At 35.0% G+C, this 25790-nt stretch overlaps 1 protein-coding gene across 1 annotated transcript in view; it reads right to left on the bottom strand.

Moving 5' to 3' along the window:
* Nucleotides 1-24929, bottom strand: part of Rbbp5 (retinoblastoma binding protein 5) — a 50057-nt gene extending 25128 nt beyond the window's left edge. Inside the window, exons 1-7 of the mRNA XM_081728293.1 lie at nucleotides 24728-24929; nucleotides 15082-15107; nucleotides 11318-11490; nucleotides 9835-9952; nucleotides 9337-9447; nucleotides 7858-8039; nucleotides 3160-3279 (exon numbers count right to left, since the gene is read on the bottom strand). Of these exons, the coding sequence (XP_081584419.1) occupies nucleotides 3160-3279; nucleotides 7858-8039; nucleotides 9337-9447; nucleotides 9835-9952; nucleotides 11318-11490; nucleotides 15082-15107; nucleotides 24728-24746 (749 nt within the window). The 5' untranslated portion in view covers nucleotides 24747-24929. The remainder of the gene's footprint in view (nucleotides 1-3159; nucleotides 3280-7857; nucleotides 8040-9336; nucleotides 9448-9834; nucleotides 9953-11317; nucleotides 11491-15081; nucleotides 15108-24727) is intronic.
* Between the last annotated feature and the right edge of the window lie 861 nt (nucleotides 24930-25790).

Below are 25790 nucleotides of genomic sequence, written 5' to 3'. Positions count from 1 at the left end.
GGTCAAACGCCGCTGTAGCGGGACAGAAGATATGCCAGGCCTTTGGTGAGGGTGTCGTGACGACGCGAACATTGCAGCGATGGTTTAACAAGTTTAAGGACGATGACGAAACACCCGAAAACATCACGTGCCGGAACCAACACATGTACAAAGAGGAACTGGGACTACAATTCAGTGTGTGGAGAAACCATTCGGCAGCACATCCATCAACTTGTGAAGCACTACAAGTTGGGTCAATGGGTCTCACTTATTTTGACTCCGGGCCAGAAGGAAACGCGGCAGTCGCCAGTGTTTATTTACTGTTTCGGAGCCATTTCTGGACAGGGCGTTGACATGTGATAAAAAGTGTGTCCTACGAAGCTCCACGGCGCCGTCATCATTGGTTAGCATCCCATGAATCGATTTCAAAACAGCCGAAACCAGCACTGTACCGGAATAAGGTCCTTCTGTGTGTTTGGTGCATCGTGCATCGGGAACTGCTACCAGCTGGTCAGAGTATCAATGCAACTGTGTGGTGTCAGCAGCTCAACAAAAACTCAAAACTCTGGAGCCATCGCTTCTGAATTGCAAATGGGTCCTCGTTTACGGGACAACGCTAAGTCCCACGTGGCTAGGATGACTCAGGACACCATTTTCCGCCTTGGATGGGAAACAATATTGCGACCACTATATTCCCCGGGTATTGCACCGTTCGATTATCACCTGTTCCATTCTTTGAACAATCACCTTAAGGACGCCAGTTCAAATCTCTAGTAAAAGTCCAAAATGCACCTGATACTTTCTTCGTTTCACGGCCCACCAAGTTCTACCGCGATGGATTCCATGGCCTTCCAGAACGTTTTCAGAAGGTCGTCGATGCTGATAGGGACTATTTTTGATCTTCCAGGTTAGGTGACATATCAATGTTCGAAGGTGGTGGGTGAAAAAGCAACAAAACTTTTCTTGGTTACCTTTAAATTTAAGACCTTGTATACAGAACCTATCTACACAAGATTGATTTTCTTTGAAATTTCACTTAATTTCTTTACGGTTTCCTGACAAAAATATTTATTATTCGTGACTAAAAAAATAAAAATAAAAAAACAATTATTTTATTACACTGAGTACAAATAAAAGAGAGAGCGAATGAAATCCAAATTGAATAAAAGCATTGTTTCTCACCAAATTTTCCATCCTCTATGTCTTTTAAAACACTTGTTAAAGCATATAAAAATATACTTGTTAAAGCATATAAATCGCAGTAAATTGTGTAATCTGCTGTCACAAAAAAAAGTATCCTATTTTTCGATCGGTATAAGGAAGAGATACTATACTATTTTTCGATCGGCATGGAAAAAAACAATATTTCTGCTTACTATTTTACCATAAATTATTAATTGTCAATAAAATTTGTTACTTTTAAATGAATGAAGCGAGATAATTTTACTATGATGTTTTAAAAGCTGGTCATTTGGGGGGGGGGGGCAGGAAACTATTTGGGGGGCCCGGCCCCGATGGGCCCCCCCTTGGCTACACCCCTGATTATTGCACAAGAGGATAGTAGGTTTGGAGAAGACGCAAAATACTACTCGATGTACATGTAACACTTGAGGTATTAGGTAGTTTGTAGTAACAATAGTCTGAAAGCAGATTATGGTGTAATATATTGACAGAATAATATTCATCATCTCGTCTTGCTGAAAAACTACAAAAATAATTCTATTTTCTCTTGAGAGGTGAGCGCGTCCCTTCTGGAGTTGCGGCTGAGCTAGGAAACGTTTATCTCTTTACTCTCTGGCAAAAGGATGGAAGACAAGAAAAATATTACCGTCAACATTTGGGGATATTAGCTAATTTGAACTATCAATGGATTACGAGCAGATTTTCGGTCGAATATGTTGTGAAGAAAATACTTTTGTCGTCTCTTCTCGTTGAAATAATGCACAAAGTTATATTTGCTTTTTAGAAGGAGAAGCCTCCTCCTACGGTAAATCTGACGTTGTTATAGGATTACAGTAAGTCTTACAGTGAAAAAAGGATCTTTCTCACATTTTCTCATCCAAAATACACATTATGTGAACAATGAGAGTGTAAGTGCAATTATCGGTACTGTTGATATTTCAAAAGATTTCACCGATAAATTCCTCAAAACCACACAGCCAACCACAAAATTTGAAAATGAAACGTTGCTCTAAATTTCCCGAACATTTTGATATCAATGCGAGCGTTTGTCCTTGTATTCACGCAGTGAAAACATGACGCCGTAGATGAAATAAGAAGAGGGATACTGATAATAGTACGAGCAAAGTGTGTGTGTGTTTGACGAAAATATTCATTTATCGACTTCATACGCATTGAAATAGCGTCTGAAAAACTTATGTAACACTACTCTGTTTAAAACTGATCAATCATTGATATCTAAATATTAAAATGCTAGGTTTATATGTTTGTCTCCAATTCTTTCGCCAATGAGATCTCGAAAACCGCAAGTACTAGAGACGTGCCATTTTCACTGGTTGATTCAAAATTTTGACTAGATTGTCCAGTTCTAATTGAATATTTAAAAGACATGTCCGTTATTAATTTATTACATTTTTTAGAGGTACACTGGAAATGTTGAAATTTTAAAAAAGTAAAGTATCATATCCCACGAGTTATACATTCCAACATCACATAATTGTGTACGGGAGTACTATATATCTCGCAGGCGTTTGTTTCATGCCCAAATGATAATGAAAAACGAAGGATAACCATTTCTCCATTCTAAGATGAACCTTTATTGTTTGGAGTGTTTTGCCCACTGAACACCATATATCACTGATATAATTAATTGTGTATGTAATGTATTTGCTTATTACATACTGCATACAAGAAGAAAGAAAACGCTGATCACACATGAATTGGAAACTTCAACCAGAAGTAGACTCAAATCTTGCAAACTGTGCGAGATATTGAAAAAATAATTGAAAATATCACCCTTTTATGGTATTCCTTGCCGATTTTTTTTCAGAACGTCTTTCACTTGTGTCTGTAAAGGGACATGTACAGATGTTGTGAGGAATGACAAGGAGATTCATGCTCATATGTGAATGATGCGCTGTGTAGAGAGCGCAGGTTCAGCTAGTAATGCATAAAAAACACATAAAGAGACAATAAAGGCGAAAATTATTTTTTACTTACTTGTTAACTAAATCCTGAAGCTTTTGGATAGGTTCAGGCTCTCCATCTGTTCCGCAAGTTAAAACTTCTTTCATGTCATAAACACGAATGACTCTGTCTGCCGTGTTGATCAAGAAACAGCTGTAAACAAAGTAAAGTATACAATACCCCTTAATGAGTTCTCAGTTTCACTGAATTATTTCACGGATAAATTCTGAAAACTTCCCGTTTCTTGTATATCTATATGCTATATTGCATAACACTACAATCGAGAATCTTTGGCAAATATACAGCTGTAACCAAAAGGAAAAAATTAAAAGTACATCTTACGAAGAGGAGTTAATATGTAAAATAATTTTAAAGCTTTCTACAAGTCATGTTTCTTGTAAGCGGTGTATGTTGCTGTTACCAACTACATTCAAATTTATAATTGTAATTTTCGATTCCCGGTGGAAGAACATTGAAATGTTAACAATTACGGTGGTTCGGATAACAAACAAACTCCATGGCCCATGAACCCAAAGGTTCAATGCCGCGACCACAAAAGCTCTCCACTGATTTCTATCCTTAGCCAACTGGATCCAGTTTCTTCTTTGTATTCCTATTTCTGCGAGATTCATCTCAATATTATCCTCCCATCTGCGCCTAGGTCTTCCTAGTGGTCGTTTTACGATTCGTCTTCCAGTTAAGACTTTGAAAGCGTTCCTACTTTATTCCATTCTGGCTACATGACCTGCCCATCTGAGCCTTCTAGATTTAATGCCCCTAACAATGTTTGGTAAACCGTATAAGTTATGTAGTTCCTAGTTATGAAGTTTCCGCCATTCTCCATTTCAGTTCCTCTTGGATCCGAATATTCGTCTCAGAATCTTGTTCTCAAATACTTTCAATCTGTGTTGTTCCTTCAGAGTAAGCAACCGTGTTTCGCAACCATAGAGAACAACAGGCATGAGTATCGTTTTATATATTTTAAGCTTCAAATTCATCGACAGAATTCGTGACAACAAGAGATTTTGAACTAAATAATACCACGATTTATTATTATTATTATTATTATTTTAATCGACATTTAATTTTTTGAGAATATAGTCTTCGTTTGATGATATTGATCCTAGATATTTAGAATTAACTTCAAATATCTTCTCCACGCCCCACATTTCGAAAGCTTCCAGTCGTTTTTCATCACTTTTGCGTAATGTCTGTGTTTCTAACCCATACAGTAATACTCCACACGAAGCATTTTATGAGTATTTTTCTCTACTCTTTATTCAAGGACTCACAAAATAGACCTTTCTTTCTCCTAAAGGCTTCTTTCGCCATTCCTATCATTGCTTGAGGAATCCGTCAATTCTATGGTAGTGATGGCAAATATAGTAACTGTTACAGTTTACATGGAATGACCAGTTTGTATTTATTTATTTATATTGTATATGTATGTATTTATTTATAGGACCACTTATTTTGATACGCCCTTGAAACTTCTAAACTAATACATACAAAATCTGAAGTTTCGTATCAAGAAAATATCAACAGAGGCACATTATTTGAACTACTGTGCAAACCCACCAAATTAAGTGTTACCAACCCAACGTAAATGTATATTTCTTCAAACGGCACTACGTCAGGTTATTACATATTTTAAATTTACATGCTATACGAAAATTCATAATACCAGATTTTTTTGTTTAGTATTACATACTAAAGAGGCTACAGTATCACAAACATCGAAAAATAAAACAGATTTTGGAGAGTTCTGCAAGTAATAACGAGAGTGAGAGAGAGAAATGGACGGGGTGGGGTAGAATGCACACCCAAAAGTACCTTAGGAGTGAAATACTATGATCTTGATATGATATATTTCGAATAAATACGAACGAAATTACAAGCTATTTTTTCAAAAGGCTTTCTTTCGAAAAAAACTGCTTAAGGTAAATATCACATCCAAGTCCACCCATGATCCTCAATAGATGTAAAGATTATAATGTCGTTTACAGCAATTTGCTATCTCAAACCGTTCCAGAGATATGGTAAATATTGGTCATTTGAAAAATTATATTTAATTCTGAGAATCTGTTGTATTTACAAGTACAAAAAAACTATTGTTGTAAAATTATCGAAGCAAAGGAAAGTAACAACTGTTTCAAAAAGTTTCCTCAAATATGCAATTTTAAGCAGTATCGCAAACTTTACCAGTATGTTCATACCTCAGAAACGGCTTGAGGTATCAAATGGCTGCAAACGGTATTATAATCTTAATGTCTATTAAAAACGATCTACGTGATTGGATGTGATACTTCTCTATATACTTCTTCAAAATGAAATCCCTTATAAAAAGTCACATTTTTAATCCCTTGTAACTTAGTTCCTATTTATTCGAAATGTGCCATATCGTGATCACAGTATTGGGCACTAAGGTACTTTGGAACTGCATTACTCCGTCCGTCTCACTTGCATTATTATTATTATTATTATTATTATTATTATTATTATTATTATTATTATTATTATTATTATTATTATTATTATTATTATTATTATAGCCTCCATAATTCAGATGCCTGTGAAATTGCAGCGTTCCGTATTTGTAACACTGAATAACAAATGCGATATTGTAAGTTTTTGTTTAACATATAGATTTGAAGTATGTAATAACATGATGTAGTGCCATTTGAAAATATACGAGGGTTCAGAAGAGAACTACGTGAGATAACAGAACGTAGACAAGACAAAACTGTTTACTGGAGGTCGCTCATTCCCCCACCCTTCCTACACACAGACCGATAGACAGACTCTGCCGTTTAATCGCTGTGGAGTAACGATTTTTAAAACGTATCGAGTGCAATCGAAGAGTCTGCCAAGTGGAATTCGATTTCTCTAGGGGCTGATCTTGAAGCTTCAGGGAACTCAGTGGACAGATCAGAAATGTTAATGCCTTTCACGAATCACATCATTCACGCGTTCAGCAAGGTCGCCTGCTGCCATAATTTTCCATTCTTGGGCGCATTCTCTGCACATCGGTAACTCAATTTTTTTAAACTCTCTGCAGCAGTCGTGTACACAGCCATCATATATAAAGTTCTCGCCGTAATTCTTATTCATTCGACGAAGCATTGCGAGTGTATTATGCCTTTCTGCCTGGAAAAATCCAATTACATTATATACTTCCTACGTGGCTCGCGCTTCGATTGTACTCAATATGTTTTCAAGCGTGCTACTCCACAATGATTGAACGAAAGATTTTGTCTATTGGGAGGGGAGGAGGGAGACGTCCAATGAACAGCTTTGTCTTATTATCATTTCGTCATCTCACATGCTCCTCCAATGGTGGCTTAGCCCTTGTATAACTTCAGTTGGGCTAGCAACACTATCACAATGTTTCTTCGTTGATATCTGCAATTTTATTTGTAATTTTTTAAAAATCTATTAGATTACTAGTAAATTTCTCTATAGCTGAAAAGATGTCAACATTACACCAGAAACTGCGTATCATGAAATCTTGTTACTTCTATAGTACGCAGGAAACAAATGAATATTATTTTATGATAATCTGAATCGCAAATTCTAACCGCCTGTTTTTCTTTTCTGTCATTTCACTGCAAATTGCTAAATAAACAAATCCAGCCTTTGTTATGTATCTTTTTAGAGAAGGTGCTAGCAGAGGGTAGCACACTATACAATCCCTACAGCAGTTTTTGTGCCCCCTTGCATTCCGGTTACATTCTTTTTTCTTTTTTACATGTTTTGTCTGAAAGAACCTTGTTTTATAATATTTCAAACATTTTGTATTGGCAATAAAAAGGCACACAAAAACTTGGTTCAAGATATAATTAAAGAGAGAGAGAGAAAAAATATAAGTTCATTTGAACTCATGTAACACAAACTACTTAAGTTAAACTTCATCATAAATTAATAATTAAAACTATAGTGTATATAACAAAATTTAATTTCCACGAAGTAAGAGATATTTCAATAGATTTGAAGAAGAAATCAGTAAAATCAAACTATTAAAATTGCGGAATACACTCGAAAAAGTGCATGACTGGACCGAGACTCGAATCCGGGATCTTCGGCGCACCATGGCAAGCAATAACGTTAACCGCTACGCTACCCAGTCCGCTCCCCAAACAGCCATACTCTCTCCCACTCTTCGGTGTTCTTCCACTCAGACCACGTGGCTTGCACCACAACCTAGCTGTTGTGCTTGAACAAATCCAGTGTCCACGTTCAGAATACCGATAACTGTTGCACTATCATAGACACAATTAAGATTTGTTCAAGCACAATAGCTAGGTTGTGGTGACCAATCAGTAACACGTGGTCTGAGTGGAAGAGCACCGAAGAGTGGGAGTGTATGGCTGTTCGGGGAGCAGACTGGGTAGCGTAGTAATTAGCGTTATCGCAATGGTACGCCGAAGATCCCGGATTCGAGTCTCGGTCCAGTCATGCACTTTTTCACTCTTTCTGTATTATTGAATTCGCACCTATAGAAGACTCGGTATGTAAAAATAAGTTCAAATCGGTCGTAAAAATAAGTTCAATATAATTTTGTTATTTATATCACAGAATTAAAATTTCTAATCATCGCATATCAAATATACTTTTCACCTTCCTTCTTCTGATTGAATTTGTGGTAAATTAAAGTTCCTGCTTTTAGTATTAGAACTCATTAATAATGGAAAAGGGAATTAAGCAAAATGTATAAGGTTATATAATACTTACTCGCCTCGACGAGCGAATTCAATACTTTTCACTGCTGTCGCACTTGTCGTTCCCTGAGTTACTTTGAAAGACGCTTTCACAGACAAATCAGGTGTTGATAACACCAGCACTTTACCTTTGGCATTTCCTGTGTAGATATATTGGCCTCTTCTATCAAATGAAGCCACGATGTTCAAATCAGACTGAAACAGAAATTACCAATTAGTGTTTCCTGTGTAAGTTCTTCACGAGTACAAAGAATGAAAATTAATTAGTGATTGTGGCAATACAACAAAACATACTATACTTGAATACTGGCTACGTTAGCAAACAAACAAATAAACAAAAGCTTAATAGGTGAACACATGTTTTCGCGATTTTCTCCCTCCTGCCTGTAATACGAACGATGTATTCTTTTGGCTCTGCTAAGATAATGTAGCAATCGTGTGAAAACCAAATTCAGCGTGAAATTTTCTTCAAAATAAAATTGTCTGATTGTGTTGAGTTTTATTTTCTTTTCAACGAAATTAGTAAAACTGGATAAAGCAGTGATTTCAGGATATCCAGCCCCCTCAAGAAGTAGGAAAACTAAATACGTGGCAAGTAAAAGGTAGTGCTCCGAAGATACTGGTAAGCCACACTCAGCACAAGAACGGAGATATGGTGCTGGGGCAGGAGAGAGTTCCCATGGACTACCTCTTGAAAAAGTAACCGACTTGACACGTTGTAGAACCTTCCTGAGCTAAGAATGCAAGGTGATGAGCCATACTACAAGAGTAAAGGTAAAAGTGTGACTTATCTCCTTATCTTACTTATCAGCACAATCGTCAATTTCTTCCCTTCAATCATATTGTATCTTATTGATTTGGCGGGAACTCAATTTTCACATTAAGCTGATACCTTGTCTTGTACATCAATACAAACCAAAATCAAAAGGTTCAAACATCTGTTATACTCTAAGAAGGCAAGGTAAGCATTTTCCGCAGGTAGGATATACCGAAAGGTCTTCAATCCAAGTGATATGAGAGGATTACTCACTACATTTGCTTGTAGAAATAAAAAAAAAAATCTTAAGTTTCTCTCAAGTAAGTTGAAACCAAATACCATATAATACCAAATAATATAGAAACCAAATTACTTCTCCGTTAGTATGTATTTCTGTTTCTTCAAGTGCTGTTCTATAAATACTACTAAAATGTTAAGTAAGTTTTGGCTATTAAGAATTGGGAGATCTAGCATGCAAATGTTTCCGGAAGTACTCTTTTGCCAATAAATTATGCATTTGCTATTATTTTTGCTATTATTACTACTATATTATATGGAACAAAATTTTTGATAGAAGTAAACAAGACATTTTAACTTAATATTTAAATACGCACTTTGCTCCCAAAATGCGACAATATCGACTACCATAAATAATAATAACAATAACAAATATACACAGTCAGAATGATGGTTTGTTTACTATTATTCATACTGTAAAATAAACAATTAACTTACATCATCATCCAAAGGTACCACTCTGTGTTGGCCATCCGTATCAACAAGCACAGCAGAATGTCTCATAGGACATACGAGAAAAAGTTTGTCATTTCGTGGATGAAACTGAACCTAAATGAAGGAATATGGTTGTTATATCAATCTTTTAAAGTGCAATTTCACTTTTAGTGTAAATTAGTTTCCCATACTATAATGAAAATACACAGTTCATAGTTTACTCAAACACAAACATAAATTATGCTCAGAAAACCATGTATTTTTAAAAACGATGAGCGTCCCTTCGACGGTAAGATAAACATTCCGATAGATGGATGGCAATAAGAAAAGAAATTCATTGGTTGATTCAAAATAAGGTTTCCGTGTTTTAATTAATCTAAATTTCTAATGTACCAGTACATTCGTAAATGAATGTTTTACACAATAGGAGATGCATTTTTGAAAAGTTTTACGTGGTGGACGTCGACTTGAAATCAAATAAATAAAATAAAATAAACTTACCTTCAGAATAGGCGAAGGAAACCTGTATTTCTGCTCACACTCCCCAGACAATATGTCCCAAATACATACATTGTTATCAGTGGATGCACTTAGGAGTTTGTAACCATTTCTTGACCAACTACATTGAGATTACAAAATAAATTTGTGTTACTTTCCTCTATAGAGAACAGTCTACATTAACTATCATTGATTCCACACAAAACTAACACAAGTACGCAGGTAGTTGAAAAATCAGCTCAAACAAAATTTAAGAGGAAATTTCCAAACCTCATAACCAATTATAATCGTTAAAAATAAGTAAGGAAAGTTAAAGAACCAGGCATCTTAAGTCATCTTCAAAATTCGCAAGACAATCGAGAAACTTTAAACTTTCATACACAATCTTTGACCAAGTAGATTAACGCAATACACTTTTAAAGTTGCATATATTAGCATTTTAAAATTCTGTAAAACCAAGTTCATTCTATTTGTTACTTGTTTTCTTGTGAAATTCTACAAGTACTCTTGGATAACATCTAATAATTTAACTGACCATGGAATTCTTTCGCGTGTTGCGGAAAGCTGCACAGATTAAACTCTGGGGTTCTTCCTATCCAATATATGATCAACATCAAAACACATGAAATTAACATTCGAAATAAATTTTTAACAGCAATTTTTAAACTTGATTATACAATTTTAAATGCTGAGTTGCACTCGTTACTAATGCATATATAAATTACTTACCAGTGTGAACATAATCTCAACAATCAAGATACTAAAGAGCATCTACATTTTCGCATTTTCGCCAAACACTTCAAGAACAAAATAAAGACTAACGAACAGGTTTTTTTTTTTTTTTTTTTTTTTTTTCAACTCTAGCGTTCCTTTCCAGCACCGAGGTCGATGTATGAGGCGCAAACCTACAGATTAAGATGAATCCGAACCACTGCAATCTATTGAAATTTTAATGCTTCCTCAAAGGGAATCGAACCAGAAACACCATCGAAGACGCGGATGGCCAAATCCGAAAAATCCGGATTTGGCCATCTCTGGTAGAGATCTACTCAGATGAACATGGTTATTGTTAACAGTACCGGAATGAATGAAGAAATAGTATTTGAATGAAGAGGTAAGGAATCTGTTCTAGAAAGCTAGAAATAATAGAACTGCTGACGATATGCTAAACACACATTACAAAGATAATCGTGCACAATATGACCAACTAGAGAGTTTAGTTTAAAATATGTCGACGTGTTTTGTTGTTACAGAAAAAGATTTAATTTCAAATCTTAGCCTTTCCGTGCGTAATATCGATAATATTAATATAGTTTACTCTAATATTTAACAATGGATTTAGGCTTTTTGGAATTAATCAGTCTTCATAATGGATAAATATATATATATAAGCGAAATCTGCTGATTGCACAGTAATACAATAATAAAGAAAATTTGTGTGTTCTAACGATGACCACAAAATAAGAAACTGCTTAACGTTACGTACCTTAACGAACACACTGGGTGGACGTGTGCACTAATGATTTTTGCTATTCCGCGTGTAAGAAAATCCCAAATAACAATCCTTCCATCGTTACATCCAACTGCTAACAAAGTTCCTCGTTTGTTAAATGAACATGTGACAGCAAGTGAAATGCAGTCCAATGCTCCATCAAATTCCTAATATACATTGAAAAAAAGATAAAGAACAAAAACAGGTTACTCAAAATTAAATGAGTTATGTCAACTAACTTTTATAGGTCAACATGTAATCATTTATTATCATGTTACTTATATTTATTTAGCATGTTTGGTCTAAATTTATATTAAGATACATCTTTTGTCCATGAGAATATGATTAGGAGTTAAAAAAAAAAAATCTGGCCATATTCAGAACTACAACAGACTATATGAATCAAGAACAGAGTGAAATTATTAGTTAATCTGACTTCGTTTACATGCATACGTCAAACCAGCTAATCTACTTCTGAAGTATGTATGAATATGAAAAAACTAACTTGATAAGGATGCAATGGGAGTGGAAGGAGAAAACAAAATGCCTGTTATTTCTCTTTTTTATTACCTTGGCTACCACTACTACTTGTCAGCTAGTACTTCGAAGTACTAAGAATCCGCAGTTTCATATTATTATTATTATTACTACTAAGAAATCTGTCTGCAGCATATGAGTTGAGCGCAACACTGGGTATTTTTTTTTATTTACCCAAAAATATATGTGGGAGCAATGACACTTGCATCTAGGCAGAATAATATGGGAAAGCGGGGCAAACTTCACAAAATCTACCTACATGCAAGTGTAGATGCTACCCCACAGACTTTGGGTAAATGAAGAAATGTCCGTCTTACTACCCGGAATGCCTCATATTTATGACGTCACAGTTTGATAATTCAAGCTTCTCTGGGACTGCCAACTTGAATATAGATAGATTTCATGATTCCACAAAGCTATGGCCAATGTAATTAGTAGTACAGTATTTGATAATCATCGCTATAGTTTACATATTGAATAACTTAAGAGATAAAAAGACGAGAAACAAGACGTTCTCAAACAGTTTCGACGCTCTCTGGCATCTCTTTCAATGTCTTCAACTGCGCTGCCAAACAGGTAACATGTAGGTAGGTAATTTCCTTCTGTAAAAACTCTTTCCTTAACGAGAAATAAGTAAGTTCAATAATCACTTCCAAAAATTTGTGTTAAATGTGGCCTCTTGAAAAAATATGTTACAAGGTGGAGAGCCATTTCACTTTCTTAAAGATGAACTTGTATTTTTCCACGTATCTGTAATAAAGTTGAAGCACTTACGTTCCTGTTAAGACAGAAATGATGAATATTGTAACTAGTATTGTAAAACTTGCGGAAATTTTGAACCATTTTTTATTTTATTATTATTATTATTTTTAATATTGAAAAATTTGAGAAGTTTTATTCTCTCCATATACATTACATTTAATGACCTTTAAATTTAATATTTTGTGTTTCAAATTCGAAAACTATGATTAATGCAATGCTCCTTAGGGGTTTGAAAAAAAAACTAGTTTTCTTTTTAAAAAAAAAAAAAAACTGGGCCAACACGGTATTTTCGGGCTTATTTTTTTTTCGAAATATTTCAGCTTTTTTTTTTTTTGGGGGGGGGTTAAATTTCAAAAATGTGATTTATATTTGAAGATTGTCATTGTCACAACTTGCAACAATTTTCTACTTACTGCTGTTTTGAAAAAATGGCCACAATTTTGAAATTTTACATTGGATCACACAGAAAATCTATACAACAAATTAAGAGTATCTCGTGCATCTACTTGGAAAATTTAACTTAAAAGACCGAAAATTACGCTTTGTAGAGTGGATACATGCTTTTTTGAATTATTATTATTAAAAAAAAAAAAAAAAAAAAAAAAAAAAAAGTTGGTATGCCGCCAAAATCTATACAGGAAAAATAGTGTGTCTCGTGCTTGTGTATTCTGAAAATTTAAACTTAAAAGACCGAAAGTTGTACCCTGTAGTGTGTGTAGTACAGGCAGACAAACGAACAAATGTAGATCGAGTCATCCCAGGAGTCTCAGTGATGTTCGTCAAATATGAACACCAAATATATTAATTTAAAACAAAGATATAATTCATGTTTTATAAAATAAATGTTTCAAAATGTCTTATATGAAATAAATATTTTCTAGCGTAAATTAAACGGTTTTATTGTTAAAGTTCACTTCCGATACTTTGTGCGTTCAATTAGGCAATATCCCGAGCACTTGTTGTAAGATGGTTCTTTTCCGAAAATTAATTTAGAACATTTAACAAAGATATAATTCAAATCATATTTTATAAAGTAAATGTTTCAAAGTGTCTTAAATGAAATTAAATATCTTCCAGCGTCAAACAAATAGAGCACACTTTTGAGTATCCGGCTTAATATGGCGGAAGGGCAGGCCGGATACAAAAAAGCCCGATAGGCCGGAATTCTATGCTTACGCTTACCTTTTAGCATGGGTTCTTGTTACTTTTATTCCACTTCCACTAGCTTGTGCAATACACCATTTTTTAATTTCTGCTTGACTTTTTTTTTTTTTTTTTTTTTCAGTTCCCCACTGTACTTTTCCCAACTCCTAGCTCCGAAGCTATATTTCTTGCTGTTACACCAGAGTCCAGACGCTATATACCGCGTAATTTCTCCTCCATAGTCACTACAACTTTTTTTCGTGTAGCACCCATTTTAAAATCTTCACTGTAGTACACTTAAAAAAGATGGATAGTACGGAGGCCGGATAGCCGCGAGCCGGATACTCGTGAGTCTACTGTAGTATGATTGTTGAAGTATTCACTTCCGATGCTTTGTGTGTTCAATCACGGGAATTTCCCGAGCACTTCTTTCACGACGGGTTTTTCCCGAAAATGCAGCTTTCTTTGCTGTACATTGAAACTTCGCCTAGTACGGAAGTTTGAATTTAGCACTTGAAATAGTAAGTGTTACGTAGTCTTAGGAACTCCGTGTATCAAACTTCTTAAATTTGACAAGAATTTTTACGCTATTGCTGGTGTTAATTCTACAGAATGTTTATTGAAGAGTTGAAATGACAAAGCTAAACTGTTGTTGCTCGAAAACCAAATGTTACTGAAGAATACTTGTGTTACCATCAAAGTTAAGAAATAATACTAATAGTTTCACTAATATATTTACATATTTACTGATAGTACCGCATCTATGGCCTTAAACCCGTCAAATATATGAAGGATAACGTCCCTCGGGGTCGCCGAGCACACTATTGACATAAAGTATTTTCTAAAATACAAAATTGCATATTTTACTTTCAATAGGCTATAAGCAAAATTCATTCATTAATTTGTTCTACAATTATATTAAGCTAAAGTAAGTTTTCTTTATTTATTCAGTGCATTCAGAACTTTATAAAGGTCTTATGTTGAACATTGTTGTATACCTTTACGTGAGAGCATCTAATTCGCCCAAGTAAAGTCCAGAATCTGATTAAAATCATTTTCAATGTGATCACCTTAGTTGTACCAATAATATACTAACAAAAAGCTCAAAAACCCAGGCGGGTTTGTTCAGGTGGGTCAAACCCGAAAAATCTCAACGGTTTCATTCGGGCTGGGCTCACTTGTGCAAACCCTACTTTGATCTACAAAACACAAACACAATCTTTATACAATTTATACACAATTTATATAAATTTACTAAAAATGGACTTAATGAAACGGTGCTGAAATATTAATTACATATAATATGCTATACTCACCTCGGGGTAGTTCTGTCCAAAGGATTCTGAAAGAAAATAAATATATATAAGATTAAAATAATGAATCGTTAATGTACATATTTACAAAAAAAGTAGCATGAAGTATAAATGGAATGACGGTTGTAATAATACTGACAATGCAACAAAATGAGAGTTTATCTCAGTTTTCTATAAAAGTTCCGGAGTAAATTTAATCTTAGTAAAAAGAGTAAAATGACATACTCCGTGCTCTGTCTGTGTAATTCTATAGCTTACATAAAGTTTATTAGTGGAAAACCTATTCTTATATTATCGCCCCATCTTCTTCTGTGCCTATCGAGATCTCGTAACCAAAGGATTTCTACCTAAAGTTCTATACACTACAATACCATGGTTTACACTGAAATTCTGTTGATTTTCCTAAATTCCTATGATTCAATAGATATTTCCTGACCGGCGACGCCGTGAACATTATCATTGATGTTAGGTTAAAAAAAAAAAAAAAAAAATCAATTCTCTTAATCGCATTATACCATCCCCATAACTGTCTTACATTCTTTTTTTTTATTCAGCCTAACCTTACCTTCTTACTGTAAGTATTTATTATGAGTCAAACTCCCTGCATTTGAATACAATAAGCAAATGGAAAACCTATCTCTAGTATAAGCAGAACTCTTGGCGATAATTAGCTACAAGTGAAATGAACTACTTTCTTGTACTGCAACTCTAAACATTACATGAAATTATTACTACGAAAGATAATAGTAGTAATAGTAAGTACAAGCTAACATACTGTTGATAATTCAGTTGGCATTATAGAGACTGATTAATGCAGGAACAAAGAACAAAATCCCTGGCTCTGTCGTGAAATATACCAATTTTACTAATTATCGGCATATTTTGAAGAATTTCCCTCGTTTTAATATTGCTGACTTTCATGGTCAATGTGAACCCTGCACATCCCAAGCAAATTCTCCCTATATGTCAAGCGATATATCATCTTGTGTGTCTTGATCTTACAACTCGTATTACACATATTGCACAATAAACCATAAACTAATAGTATTAACACAATGATTGTAGCTTTTAGGATTTCGGTATGGTATATGCCTAACTCGTCTGCAGTGATACGAACACATTTCCGAGGGTCCACCATCACAGCTTTCTGAGAATCCAATCCAAACATATTTGTCGGTATCCATTTTGGAATGCTATGAACACTGAATATTGAATTGATTCGCTAATCCTGACCCAAATGCACTGTTAACGTTTGTTGCGGCTTGCTGTGCACAATGTCCCAGTTTGAATTCATATAGAAAAAATCTGTGTTCTTCACGATGCACTTTTATACGACCTCGTTCAGCAACACACTGTCCCTTATCTGGGCACTCTAGACTGTTTGTTGGGTATGTACAGTTTGTGGCGTTAGTCCATCCCAGTTGTGTTGCTGAATTAAGTTTCACTAGATGTCAAAGAGGACATTTTATTCGATCCAAGCTAGTACATCATTAGTTTCGGGCCTGAACTACGTATGAAACGCCAGGAAGGAAATGTCAGTTACTGAAAGATCGTACTGTATAGATTAATGTAGACGACGGGAAATAATTATTCAATGCAACCCCATCTAGAACATGTAAGAGATGCAGAAGTTCACGATTCTGTGGCTTCAAGCTTACCAAAACATCTAGGTATAACTAAAAGCAACTTAAAGGGGGTCCGAGCTATTAAGAAAATGTCATCTCAGATAGAAATACTTTGTTCGAATCATATTGCATTAGAACAAAACACCCAACGTTAAATTTAGACAAAGGCAACTTGAAGAACTGGGATTTACTTATAAACATCTTCATTCGAAAACGCAAAAGCTCTGTGACTTTAAATTATATAGAAAATACAACTTTTCAGATTTTACACAGGGAAGTTTGTGTAGGTTGAGGCAATTTGTTCACGGGTTAAAGACGAAGAGGCAGAAGAATACAACTGAAGTAATGAGGAGTGAAGTGAAACATTTTCAACAGTTGAAACGTGAGTAAGTAGTAACATTGTAGATTATTTTCATAGTGGCACCGCTAAATGGTGAATTACTGTATGTAATTACCATTTGTATTTATAAGAATTTATTACTGATTTTAGTGTTTTTTGTGGAAAAAATGACTAAGTTAAATAAAATAAGAAAAATATATTTATGAAGTCGAAGATCTTCAATAGTTAACTAGCTATCGAAATCATACCATGAATATAATCATCCAATCAGGATTTCCAAGACATATAATAGGATAAAGGCTACTGTTAGAGTTACTCTTAACAAAGTGTGGTGGATTATATCTGTGTTTAAGTTAACATACTTGCGTTTAGATATGATATAGTTTAGGTTAGGCATCAATAGTGATATTTATGATTGAGTAATTTTCATATATCTTCTTTGATTAGAAGAATGCGTACTTTCTTCATTTTCTAACATTCAAAGTCGAAGGTTCATACGACTTTGTTCGACTAATTGAACGTATATAACTCCTCATAGATTCTATAATAAAAATGCTAACCTATGTGTTTCTATAGAAGTCAATTTATATTCTTAAACTTCTCGTCTATATTTCGATCGTTCTTTAACGGCATGTTCTAACGTAAATTCTGGCGAAGTAGGCTACTCATATTTTATACATAAAACTCCAGTGACAATCATCAATTCTAATTCAGTCTATTCCAAATCTTCAAACGGAAACATGAATCTCTATTCCAATGATATATATACATTTTCGTAGGTTATATATAACCCCTAAGTGCACTTTAAGTCAATATATAACTATATATATATAACTATATATATATATATATATATATATATATATATATATATATATATATATATATATATATATATATGTATCGATATATATACGGTTAACGATACCCAACTTCTGGATTAAGCGTAAATTGTTGCAACACGTGTGTTTCTCGTCTAACCTTGAGTGTCAGAAACTTACGAAACTTTCGCGCTTGCTCCGTATGGATGTACTTCTGCAGCATGGGCTGATCAGCTGCACCCTTACTCGAAATGGGTTAAATACAAATCTTGTTTGTAGCGACCACCTTGCACAGAGTGATGCGTGCTTTTTAGACTAATAATATATATTTTGTTGAGTTTAACGTCCCATGAATATGAACCGGGGCTAAACAAGATGATGATGATGAGCTCCTGGACATGGTGTGCGTGGGTTTTCTCAGATCTTCACATCTCCTTTCACTTTCGTCATTTATCCATTATCATTTAACTCATCGTTACCGTCTCGTTTAGATACGAAACATAATCATGGGATGTTAAACTCAAAAAAAAAATAAATAAATAAATAAATAAATAAATAAATAAATAAAATAAAAATAAAAATAAAATAAATAAATAAATAAATAAAATTACAATGATTATGATTACTTTAAGATAATCTGTGCTGATGATTCCGACACAGCCTATAAAATATACGATTGTTGAAGGTACTAGCAGTCTATTTGTTTAAAAGGGTATATGAACTAATATCTTCTTGAGTCGAAACTCTCAATCTGCACCATATTCTAATTATTTAACTATATTTAACAATCTAAAGCTGTAAACTCCAAATATCAACAAGTCATGGAACTACATTTGCAATCTTCCGTCAAAATCATGCAAACTACAGAAATATCCCCGAAAGAAGTGTCTTTTTCTTAAGATCTATTTACTTATAGTTTTCCGAGCATTACCAACATTTACGGCCTTAAGCCCGTCATGTATGAGGGATAATGCCTTTCAGTGAGCACACTATCCAGGGATAGAAGAGAGTAATGGGGAAGGAGTTTAGGACCTGTATGTTAGGTACCATCTCACTATTGGTCTGGTGTGAATAAGGAAAACCCAGGAAGAACTTTACTCAGAGTGGCTGGCCTGAAATAGGTGTTACACTATTCGACCAGGTAGCCCCACTGGGAATCTAACCCGGAACCTCTCGCACCCAAGACAAGAGTGTCAGCGACTACGCTACGCGGGGACAAATATTTTTCCTAAGAGACCAACTGGAGACGCTGATGTAAACTCAGCCTTAAAAAAACACACCTGTGATGGTCTTCTCAACTTCACCTGTACCTAACGGGAACAACTCCATCTCAATTTACACTGTGTTTGAAAGAGATAATTAGAAAAAAAAAATGTTTTTAAATACTAATTTCCAACACTGGTTTTACACGTGATCTGCATGTCTTAAAATATTACTCTTCCTCTGTAAAGGAATAACTTTCCCAAAAATTTCTACTTTTATGCTGGGCTATTGTGAATCTACATATTATCTACTACTGGAGCAAAATATTCCGTCCGATTTTGTAATCTTACGGTCAAAATGGGTGAGCGTAAATGAAAGAGGATTGTTTAGGATATTAATTTCCACTGTCGGAGCAATAATGCATAACATAGGAAAGCAGAACAGTATTTTATGTTTACAAGTGTCAAACAATATCAACGACTCTAATAAGTAGGGATGTACCGATATATCGATATCGGTGATATCGGCCACTTTTGGGAGTATCGGTATCGGCAAATGGACACCGACATTTACCGAAGTATTTTTAATTTGTTTAATATTAACAGTGACACTTATATTTCATCGATTTCTTTTAGATTTAAAGTTGATCTAAATTATTATCAATTATACAATCGATTTCTTTATGCATGTGTACACTTTTGATTTGCACTACTCGTACTCAACTGATAATTTTAGACCCTCGATATCAAAACAGTGGTGAAGAAAAGCCAAAGGTCCTCAGTCAGGATCATGGGAGCCCGAAGAAAATTTTCTAGGGTGCGGGGCAATTTCATGGTTGCTATATTACGTCTGTTATTTAATATACGTGGTCTGCTATATTACGTGTACATTTTTGTGAGCCAGGGGGGTCCCACTCTCTTTTCCTCCTTCGGGCGCCCATGTTCAGGATAGCAGACCCGTAATTTGAATTCCAAACAAGACAGAAGTTTCGATTCAGAAGAAAATGCTATGGAAGAAACCCATAAGACGCTCACTTTGTCATTATTTTCTCCTACTTACTGGTTAAAAACAATTAATTCTGGTTATTAAATAGATTTATCGTTTTCGACTTCGCTTAAATAACTCTTATTTTTTTATGGTATACACAGCAACATCTGGTTCAGCACTCATAATCTTGTAAACAATAAAAATGTGTACCGGTAGTATCCGTTTCCATTATATGTATATAATAGAAACTAGTAAATCCAATGTAACTACCAAAGTACATTATCACTCTTAAATCAATTACTAAATCTTAGAATTAAATTTACACTATATAAGTATTTGCTGCTTTTTAGTTCATTTTATATGAGCTGGATTAAATTTAGAGGAAATATATTTTTTGTTTGGAATCTAATATGAAATTCTGCTTTTTTCTTTGTATGTCAAATTTTGGCCTTATATCTAATATACCCTATTACAATGTTGATCATTTCATTATTCTGAAAAGTCTTGATAATATATAAGAAATGTGTCCAAAAGTATCGGTATCGGTGGAAAGTGGTATCGGTACATCCTACTAATGAGGATGAGAAACCGATACGACTGTTAAAGTACTATTTTCCACTGACATATTATTCTTGCATTGTGCAGAAAACCTGCATTTTATAATTTCAAGTACAGTTACTACTGTGAAACCATTACAAATGCTCTAACCTAAATGATTTTATGCGATATAAAATGTTTTTTGCACTATCCTCATTTATGTACATATATACCATACGTCGCTGACACGCCTATTCCCTACGAACGCACCCCTGCACGGGTTCTCTTGTGTGCTCCTGCCATGACTTTTTTTTTTTTTTTTTTCTTTGACAGTCTATTCTGCACCTGCACCTATTTATTTCTTGTTATTTGAAAGGTGCTGATCAAGTTTTGGCACACTACATTTTGGAAGAACTGCACGTAAAACAAAATACTCTGCTTGAAAAGACATGAGGAACAAATTTCTGCAGGCGACAGAATGACATAGACAGCATTCAAGTAGAAACTGACATATGAACATACGTCAAATCTCGTTGCAGTGCAGTGTCACCCATTATAAATTATTGTATGGCGTCACAAACTCGTATTTGGACACAAACCTGACCCAGCACAAGCATCGTCGGAAAACAATGCAATGATTGTTGGCTGGTTAGGGAGAGGATCGGGACACAACATCAAATATTGTGGAAAAACAAATGTGAAACAAATTGCACATTTCTGATGTTAAGAGTGCAATGTTCACACAAAATTGAATGATCGAATTAAATAATATTATCTTTTAGTACCAAGTCACACTAAAAGAGTACGCAGTTTTTCCACATGTTGGGAAAGGCAACTGTATTGGAAACAAAGGGATGCCAAACCATAGAGGAAAGTCTTAAAAAATACAACAGACAAAAAGTTTCTTCCATATATCTAGCTCTATGTATGTTCAAACAAGGGCCCGTAGCCTAAGGAGAACATATCATAACCAAGATTCTCAACAACGTATTAGCCAAAGACTGGTCAGGGTGGCGAGCGATATGCATTTTTGAAATTCCCTGACTTTGTCAATATTTTCCTGACCGACGGAACTATAACTAAACATTATTTTCATAAAACTATTAGCAACTAAAATTAAAGAATATACGTAACTGAAATATCGACCTAAATAAGTAAGGTTTTCAAAGCTCATACCTACCTATTTATAAATGACGGGAACTAAAATTCCTCAAATGGCAACTAGAAGTTCTTCAAAAGAACGAAGTTGTTCACATGTTCACAGAAAGACACTAAATATATATATATACACGCACCCACTATTTAGTACTTTCAAATACACTATTTGCAATTTAAGTTTCTGCACATACGTAACAAGTACCCGTGTTTTTCTGCTTTTGGCTTACTGCTTTTTCAACTTCTCAATTTCCTCATTAAGAAGATCTGCTTCTCTTTGGGCTAGCTGCAAAATTTTCGTCCTCTTCTCCTCTAACTGCTTCACTTCCAAAGCAGCTTGCCTTTTCTTCTGGGTCCGCAAAGCTGATTCATCTAAGTTCTTTTTCTTTCTTCTCCTGAGCCTCCTTATATCTATCATTTGCATTTCTAGTAGAATGAATAAGTCGCTTTTAAACATGGAAGTTCTTGAGACCACCAATAGAGGATATAGTGTCGTAGACACACCTCCTGGCAACTAGAAGTTCTTCCCTAATGTTCTCAACAATGCATTCCGCATTCACAGAAAAATTCACGCTCTACATTGGCATTGCCATGCGATAAAGTCAAAACTAGTTTCAATACCTTAAGCAGATTAGCGTTTTCATTTATAGTCACAAATCTTACTCCAAAATTGATCCAAACGTTCATTCTTGGAATATTCTCTGTTTTCTCAACACATTATCACTACGACAAAGTTTCTCATATTCCCTTAAACTTCTGTCTGCCTTGGAACATGATATCCAGTTGCACTCCAACAGAATAGTTAATAACAGCTCCATCCTTTTCTTAACAATGTTCATGTTAAGTACAACTGTGGAGTCGAAAGAGGAAATCGCTCTTGTTAATTTATACTTCAATGGGGACCTTTCCAGCATTTTTGAAATAAATTTTATCAGGGCCGATCTGCAATTTTCTCCAAACCTTAATATATCTATGTCTTTGACAGTGTCATGCACTTTCCTAATTGCATTCTTAGTGGCAATTTCTATCTTTACTTCTGTTGGTGGCAGAAGATTATTACGTTTGGAGTGACATAATTGAGCAGGAACGGTTTGATATATTCATTATTGTTTTTATTTAAAATGAGAAGCAATGTAAAACGAATGTAATTAGTAAATGGTGGGAGTAAGATGACTAGTTAACAGATATAATTACTGGTTTGATTCCAAATATCCTTAAGGAATGGGCTATTTATAGGGCCAGTCCTACAATGTGTGGATAACTTTATCCGCCTAACAGGTTAGAAAGATTTCGCGGCAGTAACTCTCACTTTACATACCAGCTACACACTAGTACTGTGATCAGTGGTTGCATCGAGTAACTATATCAGGTTGTGGAGAGATAACAAGAGGTGGTAGGACTGGCCCATAGAGAGAGAATTTTTATCGGTACCTTTAAAAATGTTTTGAAAGTACTTCAAAAGTAATGATTTGAGCGAACATGTAAAATGGAGGAATCTTTTAGGCGCGGACCGCGACACACCTGCCCCCTGCTGTCAGAAACAGCAATAAAAACAAAAGAATATCAGTTGCAATTCGGATACGTAGAGTAACAGCATAATCGAGTGAGAATAGCGGAAGGGTGCTACGCGACGTGACGGAGGATGTTTCCGAAAGCGTTCATTAGCATGGACCTCGGTGGAATTCGAAATGACATTGATAAAACCGGATCTATCAGGTGGACAGTTCGATAGAAATCGAAAAATCCTCTAGCTCCCCATCCCTCTTTGCATTATAAGCATATCTCTAGTTCTATCAAGTAGATTACCTGGTAGAAGCGTTATTAAATATACATTAGCGATACACAGAGGGAGGACTCTTCTTAGGCTTTTCTTTTACATTGCAAAAACATTAGATTTTAGACTAAATTTTCCTGACTCTTAGCAGAATTTCGAACTTCATGATTCCCTGAGTTTCCCAGGTTTTCCCGGTCGCTCGCCACCATGCTGGTTGAAAGACATTCACCAAGAGAGGAAGTGAGAACGTATAAGGTAAGTACACAAACGTTTCGGCAGTCAGCCAGGGAAATTTAGAGTGCTTTTCGCGTGAAAAGTCATTTTTGAGTTTGCTTATCATCGATGACGCACCTGCTACCTACGAAATGAAATGAAATCTTTCAGCTTAACGTCCAACGTTCATGTCCTCCTTAGGCTAAGAGAGACGATAATTAAGGCGTGATAATTCTAATATTGGTGGAATAAGAATGTGGGAGAGAACGATTGTACGCGAGAAAACCCACGCACAATCTGCGTCCTACGGACGCCACCCGCGCGGGCCCACCAGCTTTGTCCTGTCCTGACGCTGTTGGTTAGCACTCGTGCTTTTAAGTACTTATTTAGGAAAGATTACTTTGAGTTTTTTGACAATTATTTTTGGTGGTTCCCTTGATCTTAATCTACGCTAAATGGAGTATTGTCATGTCACCAAGCGCAAATATTTTGGGAAACAATAAAAGAAAAATCTGTAAAACAATTATGACTTTTGAACAATTATTTCAGGGGCTCTCCTTGAACCCTATTTATGGCAAGTGAGATATTTTTTGTGTCGCCCATCGTAAACCTTTGGCAAGGTTCTAGAACACAGGTTTCCCTTCCCACTGAGCTGTAATAAAGACAGAAAACGTACGGGGCTCTACCCCCCTTCACTTGCTAACGCTCATTCGGCAATACTATGTGAATTAAATACTAAAATTCGGTACACAAAGAAACCAACCTAGCTACTAACCTATATGAGGGGACTTGTGTTTTAGAACCTTCCCAAATCTTTTAGACAAAATAAGAAAGAAATTAGTGAAAGTAGTATAATTTTTCAACAATTACTCCGACTGGTGTGCCAAAACTTGACATGCACGATTACAATTACTGCAGATGAGCAATGAATTATCTAACACGATACCTAATGTTAATAATTAACAAACAAAATAAACAAACAATATTAGCTTACCTAGTAGCTCGAGATTCATCCTGCTGAGGCATGTAAACTTTAAACAAAAACGAAACCTAAATTACTTCATTATTTAAGTGAATTCATCAAAACTCCACAAAGAAATTGCAACTGACTGAAAATTGAAGCCCTTCTTACATTTATAAACAAAAGAACAGAGAAATACAATTTTCAATAAAATAATCTAACTACTTCTTCTTTTTCTTCTACTTCTTCTTCTTCTAAAATAAATAAAAAACCAGAAAATAAAACCGTTTAGTGGTTATGAAGCTTATTAAGTGTATAATAAATTAATAAAAGCGCATTATTGATATATATTAAAATATTAAAAATATATAGTGGAGATAATGCAATGAGAATTGCTTTCCATTAATTTACAATAAATCCAATTATTTAAATATATTTAGTACGAGGCAGCCATAGGATCCGTGTTCCCTATTACACTGAAAATTAGTAGAAAATGAGTAAATTGTATTAAACATTTAAAGTGTTTGGACTTGTAAAAACTTCGTCATGGCACATTGTAACCAAAATGGAGCTGGTGGAAATCCGAATTCTCCTTGGAAATCGAAAATTGTTATAAAATAAACCAGGGGCGGATCCAGGACCGACTTCTGGGGGGGCGGTAGGTTGTCATGCTGTTACTTTTAAGGACTCCAAAAACTTTGGGATGGGTTCTATTTATATATATATATATATATATAATAAGAAAATTGCCTCTTCTGGGGGGAGATCGCCGCGATCTCTCCCCTAGATCCGCCCCTGAAATAAACCTTTGAAGAAAAACATCGATGCCAGGGATGTCCATGCAATAGTAGAATCTAGTTATAGATTAAAACCATTGTATAAAAATAACGATGCCAGGGATGTCCATGCACTAGTAAAATCGAAACCAAGTAAAACAAACCAAAGAGCAACACTTGTATTAAACGAAATAAAATACACAAAACTGGAACTTGAGAAATTTTATCCGACCCCGATGTCAAGCGCTCACGCCAAAACCACCCGACATACATGCCTATAGGTAGACAATGGTAAACATGTCTACTTTATGTAAACCTCA

The sequence above is a fragment of the Thermobia domestica genome, chromosome 10 (assembly GCF_964235325.1).
Source record: "Thermobia domestica chromosome 10, izTheDome1.hap1.1, whole genome shotgun sequence".
Classification (NCBI taxonomy): domain Eukaryota; kingdom Metazoa; phylum Arthropoda; class Insecta; order Zygentoma; family Lepismatidae; genus Thermobia; species Thermobia domestica.
This window is presented reverse-complemented; position numbering and strand designations above follow the sequence as displayed.